This window comes from Felis catus, chromosome B1, assembly GCF_018350175.1.
Source record: "Felis catus isolate Fca126 chromosome B1, F.catus_Fca126_mat1.0, whole genome shotgun sequence".
In the NCBI taxonomy this organism is placed as follows: Eukaryota; Metazoa; Chordata; class Mammalia; order Carnivora; family Felidae; genus Felis; species Felis catus.
The window spans coordinates 59389353-59410898 of NC_058371.1; the positions used below are offsets into that span (position 1 = coordinate 59389353).

The window sequence follows — 21546 nt, forward strand, 5'->3', positions numbered from 1 at the left end:
CAGGAACATACTTAAACATCATAAAAGTCATTTATGAAAAGCCCACAGCTAATATCATCCTCAATGGAGAAAAACTGAGAGCTTTCCCCCTGAGATGAGGAACATGACAGGGATGTCCACTCTCACCATTGTTGTTTAACATAGTGTTGGAAGTTCTAGCATCAGCAATCAGACAACAAAAGGAAATCAAAGACATCAAAATTGGCAAAGATGAAGTCAAGCTTTCACTTTTTGCAGATGACATGGTATTATACATGGAAAGCCCGATAGACTCCACCAAAAGTCTGCTAGAACTGATACATGAATTCAGCAAAGTTGCAGGATACAAAATCAATGTACAGAAATCAGTTGCATTCTTATACACTAATAATGAAGCAACAGAAAGACAAATAAAGACACTGATCCCATTGACAATTGCACCAAGAATCATAAAATACCTAGGAATAAATCTAACCAGAGATGTAAAAGATCTGTATGCTGAAAACTATAGAAAGCTTATGAAGGAAATTGAAGAAGATATAAAGATATGGAAAAACATTCCGTGCTCATGGATTGGAAGAATAGATATTGTCAAAATGTCAATACTACCCAAAGCTATCTACACATTCAATGCAATCCCAATGAAAATTGCACCAGCATTCTTGAAGCTAGAACAAGCAATCCTAAAATTTGTATGGAACCACAAAAGACCCCGAATAGCCAAAGTGATATTGATGAAGAAGACCAAAGTGCGAGGCATCACAATCCCAGACTTTAGCCTCTACTACAAAGCTGTAATCATCAAGACAGTATGGTATTGGCACAAAAAGCATAGACACATAGACCAATGGAATAGAACAGAGACTCCAGAATTGGACCCACAAAAGTATGGCCAACTAATCTTTGACAAAGCAGGAAAGAATATCCAATGGAAAAAAAGTCTCTTTAACAAATGGTGCTGGGAGAACTGGACAGCAACATGCAGAAGAATGAAACTAGACCACTTTCTTACACCATTCACAAAAATAAACTCAAAATGGATAAAGGACCTGAATGTGAGACAGGAAACCATCAAAACCCTAGAGGAGAAATCAGGAAAAGACCTCTCTGACCTCAGCCGCAGCAATTTCTTACTTGACATATCTCCAAAGGCAAGGGAATTAAAAGCAAAAATGAACTATTGGGACCTCATGAAGATAAAAAGCTTCTGCACTGCAAAGGAAACAATCAGCAAAATAAAAGGCAACCAACAGAATGGGAAAAGATATTTGCAAATGACATATCAGACAAAGGGCTAGTATCCAAAATCTATAAACAACTCACCAAACTCCACACCCGAAAAACAAATAATCCAGTGAAGAAATGGGTGGAAAACATGAATAGACACTTCTCTAAAGAAGACATCCGGATGGCCAACAGGCACATGAAAAGATGCTCAAGGTCACTCCTCATCAGGGAAATACAAATCAAAACCACACGGATACCACCTCACGCCAGTCAGAGTGGCTAAAATGAACAAATCAGGAGACTCTAGATGCTGGAAAGGATGTGGAGAAACAGGAACCCTCTTGCAGTGTTGGTGGGAATGCAAACTGGTGCAGCCACTCCGGAAAACAGTGTGGAGGTTCCTCAAAAAACTAAAAATAGATCTACCCTATGACCCAGCAATAGCACTGCTAGGAATTGACCCAAGGAATACAGGAGTGCTGATGCATAGGGGCACTTGTACCCCAATGTTTATAGCAGCACTTTCAACAATAGTCAAATTATGGAAAGAGCCTAAATGCCCATCAACTGACAAATGGATAAAGAAGATGTGGTTTATATATACAATGGAATACTACTTGGCAATGAGAAAGAATGAAATCCTGCCATTTGCAGTAACATGGATGGAACTGGAGGGTTCCATGCTGAGTGAAATAAGTCAGTCAGAGAAAGACAGATACCATATGTTTTCACTCTTATGTGGATCTTGAGAAACTTAACAGAAGATCATGGGAGAGGGGAAGGAAAAAAAAGAGAGGGAGGGAGCCAAACCATAAGAAACTCTTAAAAACAGAATAAACTGAGGGTTGTTGGGGGGTGGGAGAGAGGGTAGGGTGGGTGATGGGCATTGAGGAGGGCACCTGTTAGGATGAGCACTGGGTGTTGTATGGAAGCCAATTTGACAATAAATTTCATATTAAAAATCATGAATGAAAGCAATTAAACTGTCGAAAGGGCCACAATAAAGTTGAGGTTAAAGGAAAAAGTTTGAGAGAACATATGTATGCTCAAATCTCTCAGATCCTTATTTTCCACAGTAGCCTAAATTCTGATCATACAGTTGGCTAATCATGGAACACAAGCAAGGGGAATGAGTTGAATAGGGTTAATGGTCAGAGTATTGTGCTATGATGACTTAGATGTCGTTACCAGAAAAATACCCATGCTTGTTTGATCAGGCAGTTTGATTAAGCATTTTCTTGTTGTGGTGCTTGGCAGAATAGTTGCCATTGGAAAAATGATTACTGCATTAAAAACAAAAACAAAAGTGGTTCAACTTTCATACAATATATTGTAATGAAATAATGATTCCATCATAGAAATTCACTTTTTCCACCAAATACACTGTACAAAAAAGAAAGGAAAATTTCTGGTATTGTAGCAAACAATAGGAAATGGGGGAAAATTCCATTTACAATAGTATCAAAGTATTCAAATATTTAAAAATAAATTTAGGGCGCCTGTATGGCTTAGTTAGCTGAGTGTCTGACTTCGGCTCAGGTCATGATCTCATGGTCCATGAGTTCGAGCCCCGCGTCAGGCTCTGTGCTGTCTGTTCAGAGCCTGGAGCTTGCTTCAGATTCTGTCTCCCTCTCTCTGCCCCTCTTCCACTCATGCTCTGTCTCTCTATCAAAAAATGAATAAATGTTAAAAGAATAAATTTAACAGAAGTATAAGATCTCTGCATTGAAAACTACAGAATATTGATTACTGAGAGAAAATTAAGATCTAAATGAGTAGAGAAATTTACTGTGTTCTTAGTTTAAAAGATTCAGCATGTCAGGTAATATGTTAAGTCTTAAATTGATCTATATATAGCTTCAGTACAGTTTCAATAAGAATTCCAACAGGTTTTTTTTAAAAGATAGAAATTGATAAGCTGATTTTAAGTTTATATGGAACTATAAACAACCTAGATTAGTCAAAGCAATTTTATATAAGGTGAACAGATTTGGAAAAATTACTACCTTATTTCAAGACTAATTATAATGCACCACTAATCAAAAAGTGTGGTAGTGGTAAAAGGATAGATATTATCGATCAGTGGAACTGAAAAGAGAACCCAGGGCTGGATCCACTCAAGAATGCTCAGTTGGTTTTTGTCAAAGCTGTCTAGGCTATTGAATGAAGAAAGGGAAGCCTTTCCGCAAATGGTGTTGTAACAACTGTATAGTCTGTCATATAGAAAAATGAACCTTGACCCTAACTTCACACCATACATAAAAAGTTAATTTGGAATGGATAAGATCATAAATATAAAGACTAAAATCATAAAACTTCTAGAAGAAAATATAGAAATAAAAGTTTGTGACCTTGAGATAGGCAGAGATTACTTAGGGCACAAAAGGCAAAAAACATGCAGAAAAAAATCATAAATTAGGTTTTATCAAAATAAAGAATTCTTGCTCTTTGGAAGATACTATTAGGAAAATGAAAGGTAAGTCAGAGACTAATAGAAAATATTTGCAATACATATATGAAAAAGAACTTGTATTCAGAATATGTAATAAGCTGTTACAACTAAAAAGCAGACAACCAAATAAAAAATGGCCAAAGGATTTTATTAGACACTTCACAAAAGAAGATCTATGAATGACTGTAAGTACCCCAGAAATTGCTCAGTAGCTTAAGTGATCAGGGAAATCTGAATTAAAACCATATTGAACCACAGTGAGATATCACTATGTACCCATTAGAATAGTATAATGAAAAAGACTGATAATACCTATTGTTGAGTATACAGAGTAACCACAACTCTCATATGTAACTGATGGGAATTTAAAGTATTAAAAGCTGTTTGAAAACTGTTGGTGGTGTCTTAAAAAGTTATACACTTAGTGTACCACTCAGCCATTTTGCTCCTAAATACTTTCCCAGTATAATAAAAATACATGTGCACACAAAATTTTGTACATTATTGTTTACAGCAGCTTTATTTATCATAGCCAAAATTGTAAGCAACTACATATTCATTAATAAGAGAAAGGATAAACAAAAACTGGTGTATTCATACAATGGAATACTGCTCAGCAGTACAAAAAGAATCAACTACTGATACACGTGGGTGAATTGTGGGTGAATTGCAAAATAAGCTGGGTGAAATAAACAGACCAGAAAAAGTACATACTATGTAATTCTACTTATCTAAAATCCTAGAACATATAAACTAATCTCAAATGACAGAAAGTATGTGAGTAGTTGTCTGGGCCTAAGGGTAGATGAAGGGGGGGCTACAAAGAGGCATTGGAAACTTTTCAGGGTGATGGATATGTTTTGTATCTTGTGGTGGCAGCTTTATGGGTGTATATGTCTTCAGAATTAATCAAATTATACATTTTAAATTTTTTTTTTCAACGTTTATTTATTTTTGGGACAGAGAGAGACAGAGCATGAACAGGGGAGGGGCAGAGAGAGAGGGAGACACAGAATCGGAAACAGGCTCCAGGCTCTGAGCCATCAGCCCAGAGCCCGACGCGGGGCTCGAACCCATGGACCGCGAGATCGTGACGTGGCTGAAGTCTGACACTTAACCGACTGCGCCACCCAGGCGCCCCCAAATTATACATTTTAAATGAACGAATTATACCTCAGTGTTGATAATAAAGAAAAGGAGGATGGTGGGAGGGGGGAATAAATTTATGAATTTTGGGTGAGAATACAACTCGGGGCCTACCCTTTGGAAAACAAAATTTCCCTCCATTTTCCCTAGGGGCACAACAACATCTTCTTAATTACCAGTCCTATAGTAACATGTCATGTATGTCATCTAGTGTGACATTTGCCAGAACAACCAAAGTGATTAGTTTTTTTAAATTAGAAGCCTCCAAATTGTCTTCAACAGTAAATAAAATCACTTTTAGTCTAAGTAGAAGAGTTTAGTATTAATTTCTTCCTTAAAAAGCTTTTGGTGATCAAGTTTTCAAATAATGCTGATGTGGTATTCAGAATGCTGTATATCCTGAAGAAGCAATACAATTCTTCCTTCCTGAGAGTGATGTAAATCTGTGCTTTATTTTGAAATTAGTTTAGCTGACTAACATATTTTAGTATTGTGTGTATTTTTGAAATTAATACATACAGTGCTTTGCCAGGAGTGTAATAGGAATTGTTTGTGTATATCATATTGACATTTTGAGTGATCTTTTTTTTTTGAATTTGGATTTTTTTAACATATATTCTCATGGATCACATTGCACATATTCTTTTAAAATTTCAGATTTGTACATATATAAAGAACCAGGTAAGCATTTCCACTAGTAGTACACAGCTGTTCAACCATGAAGAATATACTAGGCTTTTTAAAAATTTAATTAATTTAATTTAATTTAATTTATTTAATATTATTTTTAAATTTGCATCCAAGTTAGTTAGCATATAGTGCAACAATGATTTCAGGAGTAGATTCCTTAGTGCCCCTTACCCAATTAACCCATCCCCCTCCCACAACCCCTCCAGTAACCCTCTGTTTGTTCTCCATATTTAAGAGTTTCTTATGTTTTGTCTCCCTCCCTGTTTTTATATTATTTTTGCTTCCTTTCCCTTGTGTTCATCTGTTCTGTGTGTTAGAGTCCTCATATGAGTGAAGTTATATGATATTTGTCTTTCTCTGACTAATTTCACTTAGCATAATACTCTCCAGTTCCATCCATGTAGTTGCAAATGGTAAGATTTCATTCTTTTTGATTGCCGAGTAATACTCCATTGTGTATATGTACCACATCTTCTTTATCCATTCATCCATCAGTGGACATTTGGGTTTTTTCCATACTTTGGCTGTTGTTGATAGTGCTGCTATAAACATTGGGGTGCATGTGCCCCTTCAAAACAGCATACCTGTATCCCTTGGATATATACCTAGTAGTGCAATTGCTGGGTCGTAGGGTGGTTCTATTTTTAATTTTTTGAGGAAATTCCATACTGTTTTCTAGAGTGGCTGCACCAGTTTGCATTCCCACCAGCAGTGCAAAAGAGATCCTCTTTCTCCGCATCCTCGCCAACATCTGTTGTTGCCTAAGTTGTTAATGTTAGCCATTTTGACAGGTGTGAGGTGGTATCTCATTGTGGTTTTGATTTGTATTTCCCTGGTGATGAGTGATGTTGAGCATTTTTTCATGTGTCGGTTGGCCATCTGGCTGTCTTCTTTGGAGAAGTGTCTATTCATGTCTTTTGCCCATTTCTTCACTGGATTATTTGTTTTTTGGGTGTTGAGTCTGGGAAGTTCTTTATAGATTTTGGATATGAACCCTTTATCTGATATGTCATTTGCAAATATCTTTTCCCATTCCGTCAATTGCCTTTTAGTTTTACTGATTGTTTCCTTTGCTGTGCAGAAGCTTTTTATTTTGATGAGGTCCTGATAGATCGTTTTTGTTTTTGTTTCCCTTGCCTCTGGAGACATGTTGAGTAAGAAGTTGCTGTGGCCAAGATCAAAGAGATTTTTTTCCTGCTTTCTCCTCAAGGATTTTGATGGCTTTCTGTCTTACATTTAGGTCTTTCATCTATTTTGAGTTTATTTTTGTGTATGGTGTAAGAAAGTGATCCAGATTCATCTTTCTGCATGTCGCTGTCCAATTTTCCCAGTATCACTTGCTGAAGAGACTGTCTTTATTCCACTGAATATTCTTTCCTGCTTTGTCAAAGATTAGTTGGCCATACATTTGTGGGTTCATTTCTGGGTTATCTATTCTATTCCATTCATCTTTGTGTCTGTTTTTGTGTCAATACCATACTGTCTTGATGATTACAGCTTTGTACTATAGCTTGAAGTCCGGGATTGTGATTCCTCCTGCTTTGGTTTTCTTTCTCAAGATTGCTTTGGCTGTTTGGGGTCTTTTCTGATTCCATACAAATTTTAGGATTGTTTGTTCTAGCTCTGTGAAGAATGCTGATGTTATTTTCATAGGGATTGCATTGAATATGTAGATTGATTTGGGTAGTATTGACATTTTAACAATATTTGTTCTTCCTATCTAGGAGCATGGAATCTTTTTCCATTTTTTGGTGTCTTCTTCAATTTCTTTTATAAGCTTTCTATAGTTTTCAGCATATAGATTTTACACCTCTTTGGTTAGGTTTATTTCTAGACATTTTATGGTTTTTGGTGCAATTGTAAATGGGATCGATTCCTTGAATTCTCTTTCTGTTGCTTCATTGTTGTTGTATAGGAATGCAACAGATTTCTGTGCATTGATTTTATATCCTGGAACTTTGCTGAATTCATGAATCAGTTCTAGAAGTTTTTTGGTGGAGTCTTTTGGGTTTTCCACATAGAGTATCATGTCTTCTGCTAAGAGTGAAAGTTTGACCTCCTCTTTGCTGATTTGGATGCCTTTTATTTCTTTGTGTTGTCTTATTGCTGAGGCTAAGACTTCCAATACTATGTTAAATAACATTGGCGAGAGTGGACATCTCTGTCTTGTTCCTGACCTTAGGGGGAAAGCTCTCAGTTTTTCCCCATTGAGGATGATATTAGTGTTGGGTCTTTTGTATATGGCTTTTATGATTCAAGGTATGATCCTCGAGGTATGATCCTTCTATCCCTACTTTCTTGAGGGTTTTTATCAAGAAAGGATGTTGTATTTTTGTCAGATGCTTTCTCTGCATCTGTTGAGAGGATCATAGGATTCTTGTCCTTTCTTTTATTGATGTGATGAATCACATTGATTGTTTTGTGGATATTGAACCAGCCCTGCATCCCAGGTATAAATACCACTTGGTCATGGTGAATAATTTTTTTAATGTATTATTGGATTTTTAAAAAATGTATTGTTTAATGTATTGTTGGCTAATATCTTGTTGAGGAGTTTTGCATCCATGTTCATCAGGGAAGTAGGTCTGTAGTTCTCCTTTTTAGTGGGATCTTTGTCTGGTTTTGGAATCAATGTAATACTTGCTTCATAGAAAGAGTTTGGAAGTTTTCCTTCCATTTCTGTTTTTTGGAATAGCGTCAAGAGAATAGATGTTAACTCTTCCTTAAATGTTTGGTAGAATTTCCTGGAAAGCCATCTGGCCCTGGACTCTTGTGTTTTGGGAGATTTTTGATTACTAATTTGATTTCTTTGCTGGTTATGGGTCTGTTCAAATTTTCTATTTCTTCCTGTTTCCGTTTTGGTAGTTTATATGATTCTAGGAATTTTTCCATTTCTTCCACATTGCCCATTTTATTGGTGTATAATTGCTCATAATATTCTCTTATTATTGTTTTTATTTCTGCTGTGTTGGTTGTGATCTCTCCTGTTTCATTCTTGATTTTATTTATTTGGGTCCTTTCCTTTTTCTTTTTGATCAAGCTGGCTAGTAGTTTATCAATTTTGTTAATTCCTCCAGAGAACCAGCTTCTGGTTTCATTGATCTGTTCTGTTTTTTTGCTTTCGATAGCATTAATTTCTGCTCTAATCTTTATTATTTCCTGTCTTTTGCTGGTTTTGGGTTTTATTTGCTGTTCTTTTTCCAGCTTTTTAAGGTGTAAAGTTAGGTTGTGTATCTGTGACCTTTCTTCCTTCTTTAGGAAGGCCTAGTTTGCTATATACTTCCCTCTTATGACTGCCTTTGCTGTGTCCCAGAGGTTTTGGGCTGTGGTGTTATCATTTTCATTGGCTTCCATGTACTTTTAAAATTCCTCTTTAACTTCCTGGTTAGCCCGTTCATTCTTTAGTAGGATGGTCTTTAGTTTCCAGGTATTTGTTACCTTTCCAATTTTTTTCTTGTGGTTGATTTTGAGTGATCTCTTATAGTAACTTCTCATCTACTAAAAGGTTGTTATGTCACTAATTTTTAGTTCCTTTTCATAAGGTCTGGCCCCAGTAGAGGGTCTCATATCTTTTGCGCTGAGGTTATTGGAACAATAAGGCCCTTGAGGCTAGAAAGTCTTGGTTTCACATTCTAACTCTGTAAATAGTTGAGTGATTTTGGTAAATTACATTCCTCCTTTCAGCCTGTTTACTCACCTGTAAAAGAATAACAATTTCTAGAATTGCTGTAAGGATTAATAAAATAGCATTAATGTGCTAGTACAATGCCTGGCATGTAGTAGATGTTTAGTAAGTGTTAATTCCATTCCTCCTGAGAGGATTTCTGGTATCTCTTCTGGGGCTTCTAGCATTGTATTTGGATTCTCTGAGTGCCAGCAGCATTATGTTTTGTACTCCAGTGTTTCCACTTTTATTGATGTACTTTCTCAGCTTTATTTTTTCAAGTCCTGTGTTTAAAATTTATTCATCTTGATCTGAAACGTATAGGTTATGAGCAATATGATTTTTGGTTTATTCACAAAATGTTAACCATGATCTGTATCTCTGAGAATATCGCAGAGAGTGAAAACTTAATCTAAAATCATTGTCTGCTGTGTTTATTGCATTCTTTACATCAGGCACTTTATTCCCCTTAAAGGGGTCTGCTAGAAGTAAATATTTATGCTGTTAGGCCATCAGGGAACTGGCAAGCCATCATGCAACTTTTTCATGGTTTCCCAGAGTCTGAGTCATTTTAATCATACCTTTCTCTGTGATTCTCTTGTATGAGTTCCAATTAATCCCTGTGGACATTGCTGTTCCACAGCTGGCAGCTTTTCTGCTCTTGGCCCATGCTCCATGGCTTGCTCTGACCAGTCTCTTGATATGCACAAGAAGTCAGTTCTAAAACTGGGTGGCCTTAAACTTCAATCCATAGTGAGAGTGGGCCGGGGCTAGGACTGAGAATATATTCCTACAGAATATTTTGCAGTGTATCTTCCATAATGGCCCTGCTTTCTTTCCAATTTTTCACAACTGGGAAAACAGTGTATCAGTCTTGTGAGTGAGAAAGGTGACCTAAGCTACAGATTGAAAGCAATCAAAGAGAAAACCAAAGAAGCATAAAATATATTTGAAAGAGTACCTACTGTCCAAAACTCCAGCACTACCATTTTTATGGTTCAGTATTTAAATTTAGTTTTTATATGTGTCACTTACACATTGACAGAGAGTCATTTGATATTAACCTCCTTATTTGTAATTAACATGTTTGTTTTTTTCAGAATTAGGCATTATGTGACAACATCCTACTAAGCAGATGATTTTCTCTCTGTGAGCCGCAAGCACCCCCAGCATTCTGGGTGCAAGCACACTTCCCATTCCACCAGTTCTCAGTATAGTTACATCATAATGAGCAGTTACATTATTATAATTACATAAACAGTATTCATAGCTGAGTTGTGTTAGTATTTGGTGTTTACTTTTCTTTCCCGGCACAATATTTTGTTTTCCTTGGAATGGATAATCTTATTTGTTTAGTTTTTTGTGTTCTCAACACTCACTAATCCCAAACCTTTCCCAAATATATAAATATCCTGTTGATACAGTTGGCCCCTGAACAATGCGGGGTTTCGGGGCACTGACCTGCCTCTCCCCATGCAGTCGAAAATGCACATATAACTTTTGACTTTCTCAAAACTTGACTACTCGTAGCCTACCATTGACCAGAAGCCTTACTGATAACAGTTGTTTAACACGTATTTTCCATGTTATATGCATTATATACTGTACCCTTACAATAAGCTAGAGAAAGAAAGTGTTAAGAAAGTCATAAAAAGGGAAAATACATTTATAGTACTGTATTGTATTTATTGAAAAAATTCTGCATATGAATGAACCTGCACCATTCAAACCTGTGTTGTTCAAGGGTCAACTGTGTATGCCAAAACACTGGGTAATGAATCCATTTCATGCTTTCAATAAGTCTTTCTTGTCTCCTGATCTGCTATAGTCTTGACTGGTTATTCTCTAGATTTGCTGCATAACTGTTTTCTTGGGATCTTCCCTCAGTATCATCTTACACATTCCCTTTGCTTCTCCCATCTGTTGGATCCCCTGTGGATCTCATATCTTACTTTTTTTGATTTACGACTTCTTTGGTAGAACACATCTTCAGGTAACTTCCTGAGAAAAGGTGCATAGGAGATAACATTTTTGAGAACTTCATTCTTTGTCTTTAATTCTTCCTATTTGTTAAATTGACCGAGTATGGTATACTAGGTTAGGAATCCTTCTTCCTCAGAATTTTCAAGGAACTCCTCCAAAGTCCTACGTCTTCATGTTGATATTAAGAAGTTTTAAAGAAAACCTGTGTCTTTGGTATCTATATTTCTCTCTGGGAGTGCTTAAGACCTTCTTTTTGCCCATAGCATTATAAGATTTTATTATGGTATGCTTTGGCATGGGTCTTTTTTCATCTATTGGTGGACCCTTTCAATCTCTCACTCTCCTTTTTGCCTTACTTTCTGGGTATGTCCCCCAATTTTATCTTGATACTACATTTCAATTAACAGCTTTTATTTTTATTTATTTATTTATTTTTAAGTTTATTTTGTGTGTGTGTGAGAGAGAGAAAGAGGGCTGTGTGGGGAAGGGGCAGAGAGAGAGAGAGAGAGAGGGAGAGAGAGAGAGAGAGAGAGAGAGAGAGAGAGAGAGAGAGAGAGAGAGAATGAATCCCAAGTAGGCTCCATGCTGTCAGCACAGAGCCTGACTCAGGGCTTCATCTCATGAACTGCGAGATCATGACCTGAGCCAAAATCAAGAGTCAGATGCTTAACTGACTGAGCTGCTAGGCGCCCCATAGCAGCTTATTTTCAATTCCTAAAATATTCTTTTTGTTTTCTGAATATTCCTTATTCATAGCATCCTGTGCTTGTTTCCTAGATGCAGTGTTTTCTTCTATTTCTCTGAGTTTATTAATAATAGAAATTTTCTGCTTTAGGTACTCTATTTCTCTGAGTTGCTTTACTTTTTGGATTCTTAGCATATTAGATGCTGTTCTCAGATCTTTTGTGATTTTTGGCTGTTTGTTTATACTTAACAGTGGGATATTAAAAACCACAATGGATTGAACTCAGGGCTGATCTACCTCCAGAGCCAGTTGCTAATTTGCAGGAAATACTGGAGACAGAAGAACATGTTGAATTGCACCATGAGTAGCACTTGACAAAATCCAGTCTATAAAACATGGTACAGCCCCAACTGTTTGATTTCTTCAATAAATAAATTATAAGAAAAAGAAAGAGATGAAAGGAAAACTGTAGATTAAGAGAGACTTTAAAAACATATTAAATTTAAAAACAGGGCAAACTAAACTTTGCACTTAAAAAGCTAAAACAGTAAATTTTATGTTGCATCTATTTTACCACAATTTAAAACAACAACAACAACAACAAAAACAACAGGGGCAAGATGAAATGATAATATTCATAGGACATGTAGAGGGGCTTCTGGGGTATGTGGCAAAATTCTGTATCTTGACCTGGATGGTGATTTTAAGAATGTTAGCCTTAGAACAAATCACTAATCTACATATTTGTTTTATTGTTTGGTTTTTTTTTTTGGTATATGTGTTTTATTTTGAAATATGAAGTTTTTTTAAAAATTATTTAAAAAGGAATAGCTTCTTGTACATAGGTGGGGATTGTTGGCTATGGTCTTCACCATGGGATGATGTGGACATTTTCACTGGCAGAATCCCAAGTCAGTTTTTTTTAGCTCATTGGTTCTCAAATGTTTTGGTCTAGGGACCCATTTATGTGCTAAAAAGGATTAAGGACCCCAAAGAACTTGTTTATGTGGGTTACATCTATTAGTATTTGCCATGGGTTACTTCTATAAGTAATTACCAGAATTAAAACTGAATATTAAAAACATTTATCCATCAAAAATTGTATTAACATTTCATTTTAATATAAATATTTTTATGAAAAATGTTATTTTTAAAACAAAAAAGTGACATTATTTTACATTTTTGTAAATCTTTTTAATATCTAGCTTAATAGAAGACAGCTGGGCCCACATTTTTTCTGCTTTTAATATTTTGCAATCTCACACATAGTGTAGTCTTTGAACACTTGATACTTTTGAGAGAATGAGAGTGAAAATGGAAAATAACATTTTAGTATTACCTTGCTTACTCTCTGAGAGGATCTAGGGACTCTTAGGGGTTCTTGGACCATAGTTTGAGAACTGGTATTTTAGCTGGTTTTCTCTTGAGCTGGTCAGATTCTCCAGGAAGATATCTACTGTCTGGAATGCTGGCTGTCAGTATTCTGGAACTGAAAGGAGGGAAGAAACCTATAAACTTTTACTTGATTCCTCAGTTGTTGGTACTCTATCACTATGGGTGCCTGATGATCTCTCAGACCAGTCCAGAAAATTTGTGTTTTACCATCTACTCTTGTGTGCAAAGTGTCGGAGAGGATCAGAGAGTCCAGTTGCTTCTAAAATATATTTTCAACCAGTCTTGCTGTTATAAGCTATGCCATCATCTTGACTTCCAAAAGTACCAAATTCCCTAATTCTAGAAATTTTGTGGGGTCTCTCATGGAAATTGGGTTGTTTTTCAGTTTTCTCATTCTGGCCAGAATTCAGTTTTGAGTCTGCTGTTAAGTTAGTGCCCAAATTCCATTTGTTTCTAGTTATCAAAATGTTCTTTCATTGGTCTCCTCTCCTTTCACTTTGCCCCTTTGGATTTATACCTGAACAAACAAACAAACAAACGCACCCTTGAAGTATTTTGCTTTTGTTGTCTGGGGACATAGTGGTGCTAAAAATATGTGTTTAAAGTACCATCTTGAATTGGAAATCCCAACAGTTCCATTTATAAGGATGTTTCTCTATAACTTGTTCACATTTTGTGATAGTACATTATTTTCATGAGGTGAATGGACATTCTTAGAGTTTACCTCTTTCCTCAGATAATCCTCTTTCTCACATTGGGAAAGATTCTGGTGCTATCTAGCATCCTGAAGACCCTGAACAGATAGTGAGGCTACCTCTACAGGAGCAGCAACCACTACTTCAGCAAATTAAGACAAAGTTCCTGAGGCCTCTTAAAGGTACTCTCATTGGCAAAGAGCAGACTGTCTTATTAGTCTGTTGTTACCAGGTACTGTGAAGAACCACATGCAAACACCACTGTCTTCCTGAAGGAAAATAATTCATTTGCTAACCTTACAGAGATTCTTTCAGAACACAACAAGTAAGAACAGCTCTTAGAATCAACTGAGCAGGTAGGGAATTAGGATTTCTGATCCCTCCTAAGACAATGGTTCTTAAGCTCCAGTGTGCCAGAATCATCAGGAGGGCTTTTTCAGCCTCAGATCGGTGGGTCCCACCCTCAGGGTCTGATTCAGTGGGTATGGTGTCAAAAATTTGCACTTCTAGTAAGTTTCTGATGATCTGTGCATCACACTTGGAGAGCCATTGCCCTAATAGGTAAACTTCCCAAAAGAAGGAATTTAGTGAAAGCATGTTAATTTAAATATTTAACATGGAGTTGTTCCTCCTGAAGTAGGCAAACTCTTTAATTAGATAAAATTTTAACATAGAATACAGATCAGTGTGAATAAAAAAGTATCTCATAACATGGGTGAAATCTGAAGTGTTGCATGCTCTGAACAGCACAGGTATTTATAATGGATTTTTCTGGTTTTATATGCTTGACAGACTCTATTTATGAGAATCAGTAAGCAAACATTTGAGAGCCATACCACATAGGAATATAAATGAATACACATAAATTCCATTGCACTTTAGAAGCACAGTGGCATTAAATATCTATTACCTTGTCCAATGCTTTGTTTTATAGATACCAAAAGAAAGATCTCTAAAATTTTTCCTATTAAATTCTTCAGTGTCCTTTTTCTTTTGAATAATTAACAATTTGTGACAAAAATATAGTCCAAATTCATAATTAAACTATCTCTTGTGGTTGAGGAACTTAAAATCTTATGGAAAAATAAAGTTGAGAGACTAAAAGTGAGAGTGAACCCATGAAAGTCCTATAAATAATTTTATATTTACTAAAAAAGTCAAGAGTGTTTTTCAGAAGGGAGTATAAAAATTGTAATAATGTATTCTCAGAGGCGTGGTTTAGCACCTCCCTTGCATGTTCACCTTGTCTCTGGTGTTTTGACTTGAAGTTGTTGATTCCAAACATACTGTGATACTTAAGATAAAAAAGCGACTATTTATTTATTTTAATGTTTATTTTTGAAGGAGAGAGAGAGAGCATGAGCAGGGAAGCAGCAGAGAGAGAGGGAAACACAGAATCCAAAGCAGGCTCCAGGCTCAAAGCTGTCAACACAGAGCCCGACTCGGGGCTTGACCCCACGAACTGTGAGATCATGACCCGCACTGAAGTTGGACACTCAACCGACTGAGCCACCCAGGCGCCCCTAAAAAAGTGACCTTTTAAAACTTTGTTCTGTGTGGCGTTGTATGGCCAACCTCCATTGGCCGGTTTACCAGCGGGCTAGCTTTGTTTTCTCAAACCCCCTTCTATGTACAGGATTATGTATGGCTTTCGTTAACTCTACCTAGGATAGTGGCGTGTGACAGTCTGTAAGAGCAGAGTACTGACATCTGGTGGCGACCATTTTCCAGGTTCTTCCTTCCTGTGACTCCAAGGTTTTACTTCCGTTTCTTTTATTTTTCACAAGGCTGCATTGCCAAATTCTCTGTTTTTACTCAGGCTTTTATTTTAAACCCCCTTTTCTAATTATCTCTTACAGGAGTGATTTAACATCTTTCATACTAAAGCTAAAATTGTCACGGTTTAGGAAAGGATACTGGGTATGATCTGGCTATGATAAGAATTTCATGGGTGGAAAGGTTTTCTCCTGACACGTTTTTTTCTTATTTTACACATCAAAGGCAAGTATGTACAATCAGCCAAATAGTCAACAACTTATGTCCGTTCCAATCAAGGAGGGGAGTTTGTTCTGAATTAGATTATGGTCAATTTATTTGTGACTCCTTTGAGTGTTTTTACCCCCCTTTCCCCATAAATTGTTTTTTATATACAACCTATGTGGAATTTTGTTTTCATTTTCATTTTACTTAGATGTTTACCTTAGCAAGCCACCTTGCCATATTCAGTAATTGAAGTATTATTCCACATAAATTTTTTTCCGAAGATCTCAACATCTTTGGTCATAGGTACACCTCCTTGTACAAATAATTGTTATCCTACTTTTGGTTGAGGTAGAGAGTTGGAGAAATTATCTAATGACCTGCTAACTGGCTCAGAGATTAATCAGTAGCTGTACTGCCTATCACCTAGCACAACTCTTAGCCTTCATATCACGTGACAACACAGTCCCCAGGCTTTAGGCCACAGATCTCTATTTCCAAGTGCTTTCATAATCAAAAGAGCTTATTCGTTTGAATTGTCACCTTTATGATATGTGGTGATATGTGATTTGCACTTTGGGCAGAGCACTAATTTGAGTCGTTAAATGTCTCGGGCTGGTGTGGTAGTTTCTTAAGTAATAGCGTTACCAGCAGCCCACCTCGTGCCCACATAGCACCACGGCTTTTGTATTGTGTTCTTGTCATGTATGTAGCAACTCCCTTGCAGTGATAGAAGCACTCTTTCCTAGTGAAATGTCAGTTGATGGTACTTAGGATGAATGAAGAAGTCTAAGAAGATGATGATCATTCCTAGCCTGAGAATCAGAAGTTTTGTAAGGAAAATTGTCCTATATGACATCACTTACTTCTTCAAGCATTTTTCCCAGGATGTTGATCTTATCAGCACTGAATAAAAAGCTTTTATGAGATACTTCTTGAAAAACATATCCTGTGGCAATTTCTTTGGAATACACTAGATTGAAAAAATTTCTTTATTGCAAGATTTATAATGTTTCATATATTGATGTATTTAATTATTTAATTTCATTTTTGTATCTTGTTATTGAGGCATAATTGACATTTATTACTGCTTTAAGGTATACAACATAATGGTTCTTTTTATATTGCAAAATGCTCACAATAAGATCTAGTTAACCTCCATCACCACACATAATTACAACTTTTTTTTCTTGTGATAAGAACTTTTAACATCTACTTCTTTTAACAACTTTTTAAAAAATATTTATTTTATTTATTTTACTTATTTTTTTAAGTAGGCTCCATGCCCAATGTGGGGATCGAACTCACACCCTGAGATCAAGAGTCGTATGCTCTACCGACTGAGCCTGCTAGGCAACCCTTCTTAAGCAACTTTCAAATATGCATCACCATGCTGTATATTACATCCCAGGACTTACTTATTTTATAACTGGAAGTGTGTACCTTTTGACCACTTTCACCATTCTGCTTACTCCCTAGCCCCTGCTACTGGCAACTGCCAATCTCTTCTCTGTATCTGTGAGTTTTATTTTTTGTTTTGTTTTTGTTTTTTTAGATTCCACATAGAAGATCATACAGTATTTGCCTTTCTCTGCTGCTTATTTCACTTAGCATAATGCCCTCAATATTCATCCATGTTGTTACAAATGGCAGGATTTCCTTCTTTTTTATGGCTGAATAATATTCCATTGTCATATATACCACGTTTTCTTTATCCATTCATCTATTAGTGCACACTTAGGTTGCTTCCGTGTCTTGACTATTATAAATAATGCTGCAAGAAATGTAGGGTGCATATATCTTTTCTAGTTAGTGTTTTCATTTCCTTTGGATAAATACCCAGAAGTGGAATTGCTGGATCATATGGTAGTTCTATTTCTATTTTTTTTTTAGGAACCTTCATACTATTTTCCATACCATCTGCATCAATTTGCATTCCCACCAGCAGTGCACAAGTGTTACCTTTTCTCCATATCCTCACCAACACTTGCTATTTCTAGTAATAGCCATTCTGACCGGTATGAAGTGGTATCTCATTGTGGCTTTGATTTGCATTTCCTTGATGATTAATGGTATTAAGCTTCTTTTCATGTGTTTCTTGGTCATCTGTATGGTTTTTTTTGGCTAAAATGTCTATTCAGATTCTCTACCTTGTTTGTTTTTTTTTTTTTAAGATTTTATTTTTAAGTAACCTTTACACTCAACATGAGGCTTAAACTCACAGCCCTGAGACCAAGAGTCACATGCTGTACTGACTGAGCCTGCCGGGTGCCCTATATGCCCATTTTTTAATAAGACTTTTTTTTTTTGCTATTGATTTATATGAGTTCTTTATAAGTTTTAGATATTAACCATTATCAGAGAATAAGATTTACAAATACTTAATGCCATTCAGTGGATTGGCTTTTTGTTTGTTGATCGTTTCCTTTGCTGTTTTAAACTTTTTAATTTGATGTAGTCCCACTTGTTTATTTTTGTATTTGTTGCCTTTGTTTTTGGTATAAAATCCAAAATATCATCATCAAGACTGATGTCAAGCTTTCCACATAATGTTTTTCTTCTAGGAATTTTGTGGTTTTAGGTCTTATGTTCAAGTCTTATTCCATGTTGGGTTATTTTTTTAAACGTATGGTATAAGATAGTGGTCCAGTTTCATTCTTTTGTATGTGGCTGACCAGTTTTCGCAGCACTGCTTATTGAAGAGACTGTTCTTTCCCTAGTGTATATTCTTATCACCTTTGTCATAAATTAATTGACCATATATGTGTGGATTTATTTCTGGGGTCAGAATTCTGTCTCATTGATCTCTGTGACTTTTTTTATGCTAATACTATACTGTTTTGATTACTGTAGCTTTGTAATATAATTTAAAACAAGGGTACATGATGCTTCCTGCTTTGTTCTTTTTTTTTCCCACTTTTAAAAATTATTTATTTATTTATTTATTTATTTATTTATTTATTTATTTATATTTTTAATTTTTTTAAATTTACATCCAAATTAGTTAGCATATAGTGCAACAATGATTTCAGGAGTAGATTTCTTAGTGCCCCTTACCCATTTAACCCATCCCCCCTCCCACAACCCCTCCAGTAACCCTCAGTTTCTTCTCCATATTTATGAGTCTCTTCTGTTTTGTCCTCCTCCCTGTTTTTATATTATTTTTGTTTCCCTTCCCTTATGTTCATCTGTTTTGTCTCTTAAAGTCCTCATATGAGTGAAGTCATATGATTTTTGTCTTTCTCTGACTAATTTCACTTCCTGCTGTGTTCTTCTTTTTCAAGATTGCTTTGGCTATTCACGGTCTTTTGTGATTCCAGACCAATTTTGGGATTATTTCTTCTATTTTTGTGAAAAATGCTGTTGGAATTTTGATGCGAATTATGTTGATTTTATGGATTTCTTTGGGTATTATGGACATTTTAACTATTAATTCTTAAAATCTCTGAGCATAGAATATATTTCCATTTATGTGTATCTTTTTCATGAAAGTTTCTTCATCATTGTCTTATAGTTCTCAGTGTATAGTTCTTTTACCTTGGTTAAATTTATTCCTAGATATTTTATTCTTTTTGATGCAATCATAAATGGGACTCTTTTCTTTTTTTTTTCTTTTTTTTTAGTTTATTTAAGAGAGAGAGAGAGAGAATGCATGTGCACATGAGCAAGAGAGGGGCAGAGAGACAGGGAGAGGGAGAGGGAGAGAATCCCCAAGCAGACTCTTCACTGTCAGCACAGAGCCCGATGTAGGGTTGGACTCGTGAATTGGTGCGATCGTGACCTGAGCCAAAATCAGAAGTCGGACATTTGACCAACTGAGCTACCCAGGTACCCCAAGACTGTTTTCTTTATTTCTCTTTCTAATATGTAGTGTATAGAGACACAACTGATTTTGTATCTTGAAACTTACTGAATTCATTTATTCTAATAGTTTTATGGTGGAGTCTTTGGGGGTTTGTACATATAGCAGCATGTCATTTGCGTATAATGATAGTTTTTCTTCTTTTCCAACTTGGATGCCTTTTTTTTTTTCCTTGTCTAATTTCTCTGGCAAGGTCTAGTAATTTGTTGAATAAAAGTGGTGAGAGTGGGCACCTGTGCCTTGTTTCTAATCTTAGAGGTAAAGTTTCAGGTTTTCCTCATTGAGTATGATGTAAGCTATGGGCATGTCATACATAGTGTTTATTATATTGAGGTGCATTCCCTCTGTACCTACTTTTTTGAGAGTTGAAAAAGGCATAAATCAATAATGAATTTTGTCATATGCTTTTTCTGCATCTATTGAGATAGTCATGGTTTTTATTCTTCATTTTGTTAATGTGGTACATCACATGGATTTGTAGATGTTAAACCATCTTTACATACCTGGAATAAATCCCACTTGATCATGTTGTGCAACCCTTTTTATGTTTTGATGAATTGGTTTGCTAATATTTTGTTAAGGATTTTTGCATCTATGTTCATTAGGAATACAGACCTATAATTTTCTTTTCTTGTGATGTCCTTATCTGGTTTTGATACTGGGTCAGGCTGGCCTTATAAAATGACATTAGGGTCCCCTCCTCCTCTTCTATTTTTTGGAAGAGTTTAAGGAGGATTGGTATTAATATTTCTTTAAATGTGTGGTAATATTCAGGACCAGCCATCTGGTCCTGCACTTTTGTTCGTTGGGAGGTTTTTGATTACTGATTCAATCTCCTTATTAGTATTTGTTCTGTTGAGATTTTCTATTCCTTCATGTTTCATTCTGGTTAGGTTTTATGTTTCTAAGAATATACATAATTTTCTTCTAGGTTGTCCAATTTGTTGGTGTGTAATTGTTCATAGTAGTCTCTTAGGATCCTTTGTTATTTCTGTGGTATTAGCACTATGTCTCCTCTTTCATTTCTCATTTTATTTGAGTCCTCTCGCTTTCTTGGTAAGTCTAGCTAAAGTTTTGTCTATTTTGATTATTTATTCAAAAACCCAGCTCTTTTCATTGCCTTTTGTCTACTTTCTATTGCCTTTTTTGTCTGTATTTATTTTTGCTCTGATATTTGTTATTTCTCTCCTTCTACTCACTGTGGGCTATATTTGTTCTTCTTTTTTTTCTAGTTCCTTGATAATGTAAATTAGGTTGTTTGAGATGTTTCTGGTGTCTTAATGTAGTCATCTATTACTATGAAATTTCCCTCTTAGAACTGCTTTTGCTGCATTCCATAAGTTGTGATATATTTACATTTTCATTTGTCAAGGTATTTTTTGATCTATCTTTTGATTTCTTCTTTGACCCATTGGTTGTTCAGTAACATATTGTTTAATCTTCACATACTTGTGAATTTTCCAGTTTACTTTTTGTAATTGATTTCTAGTTTCTTGCCATTGTGGTCAGAAAAGATGCTTGATATTATTTTAATCTTCTTAAATTTGTTAAGACTTGTTTTGTGGCCTAACCTATGATCTATTCTGGATAATGTTCCATGTGTGCTTGAGAATGTGTGTTCGGTTACTTTTGGATGGAATGTTCTGTATATATATATATCTGTTAAGTCCATCTGGTCTAATGTGTTGTTTAAGGCCACTGTTTCCTCACCAGTTTTCTGTCTGGATGATCTATCTGCTGATGAAAGTGAGGTATTACTCCTTTATTGTTACTGTATTGCTATGTATT

The 21546-nt window shown here is 35.7% G+C and overlaps 1 protein-coding gene across 2 annotated transcripts in view; it reads left to right on the top strand.

Annotated features, from left to right (window-relative positions):
- CBR4 (carbonyl reductase 4) overlaps positions 1-21546 on the top strand; it is a 97811-nt gene that overhangs the window by 51141 nt on the left and 25124 nt on the right. The window contains exon 5 of one of the 2 annotated variants that reach the window (XM_045055698.1): positions 13958-15307. The exons of the other annotated variant lie outside the window; for it this stretch is intronic. Within the exon in view, the coding sequence (XP_044911633.1) occupies positions 13958-14001 (44 nt within the window). The 3' untranslated portion in view covers positions 14002-15307. Of the gene's footprint in view, positions 1-13957; positions 15308-21546 lie in introns of those variants that run through there. 2 annotated transcript variants of the gene reach the window in all.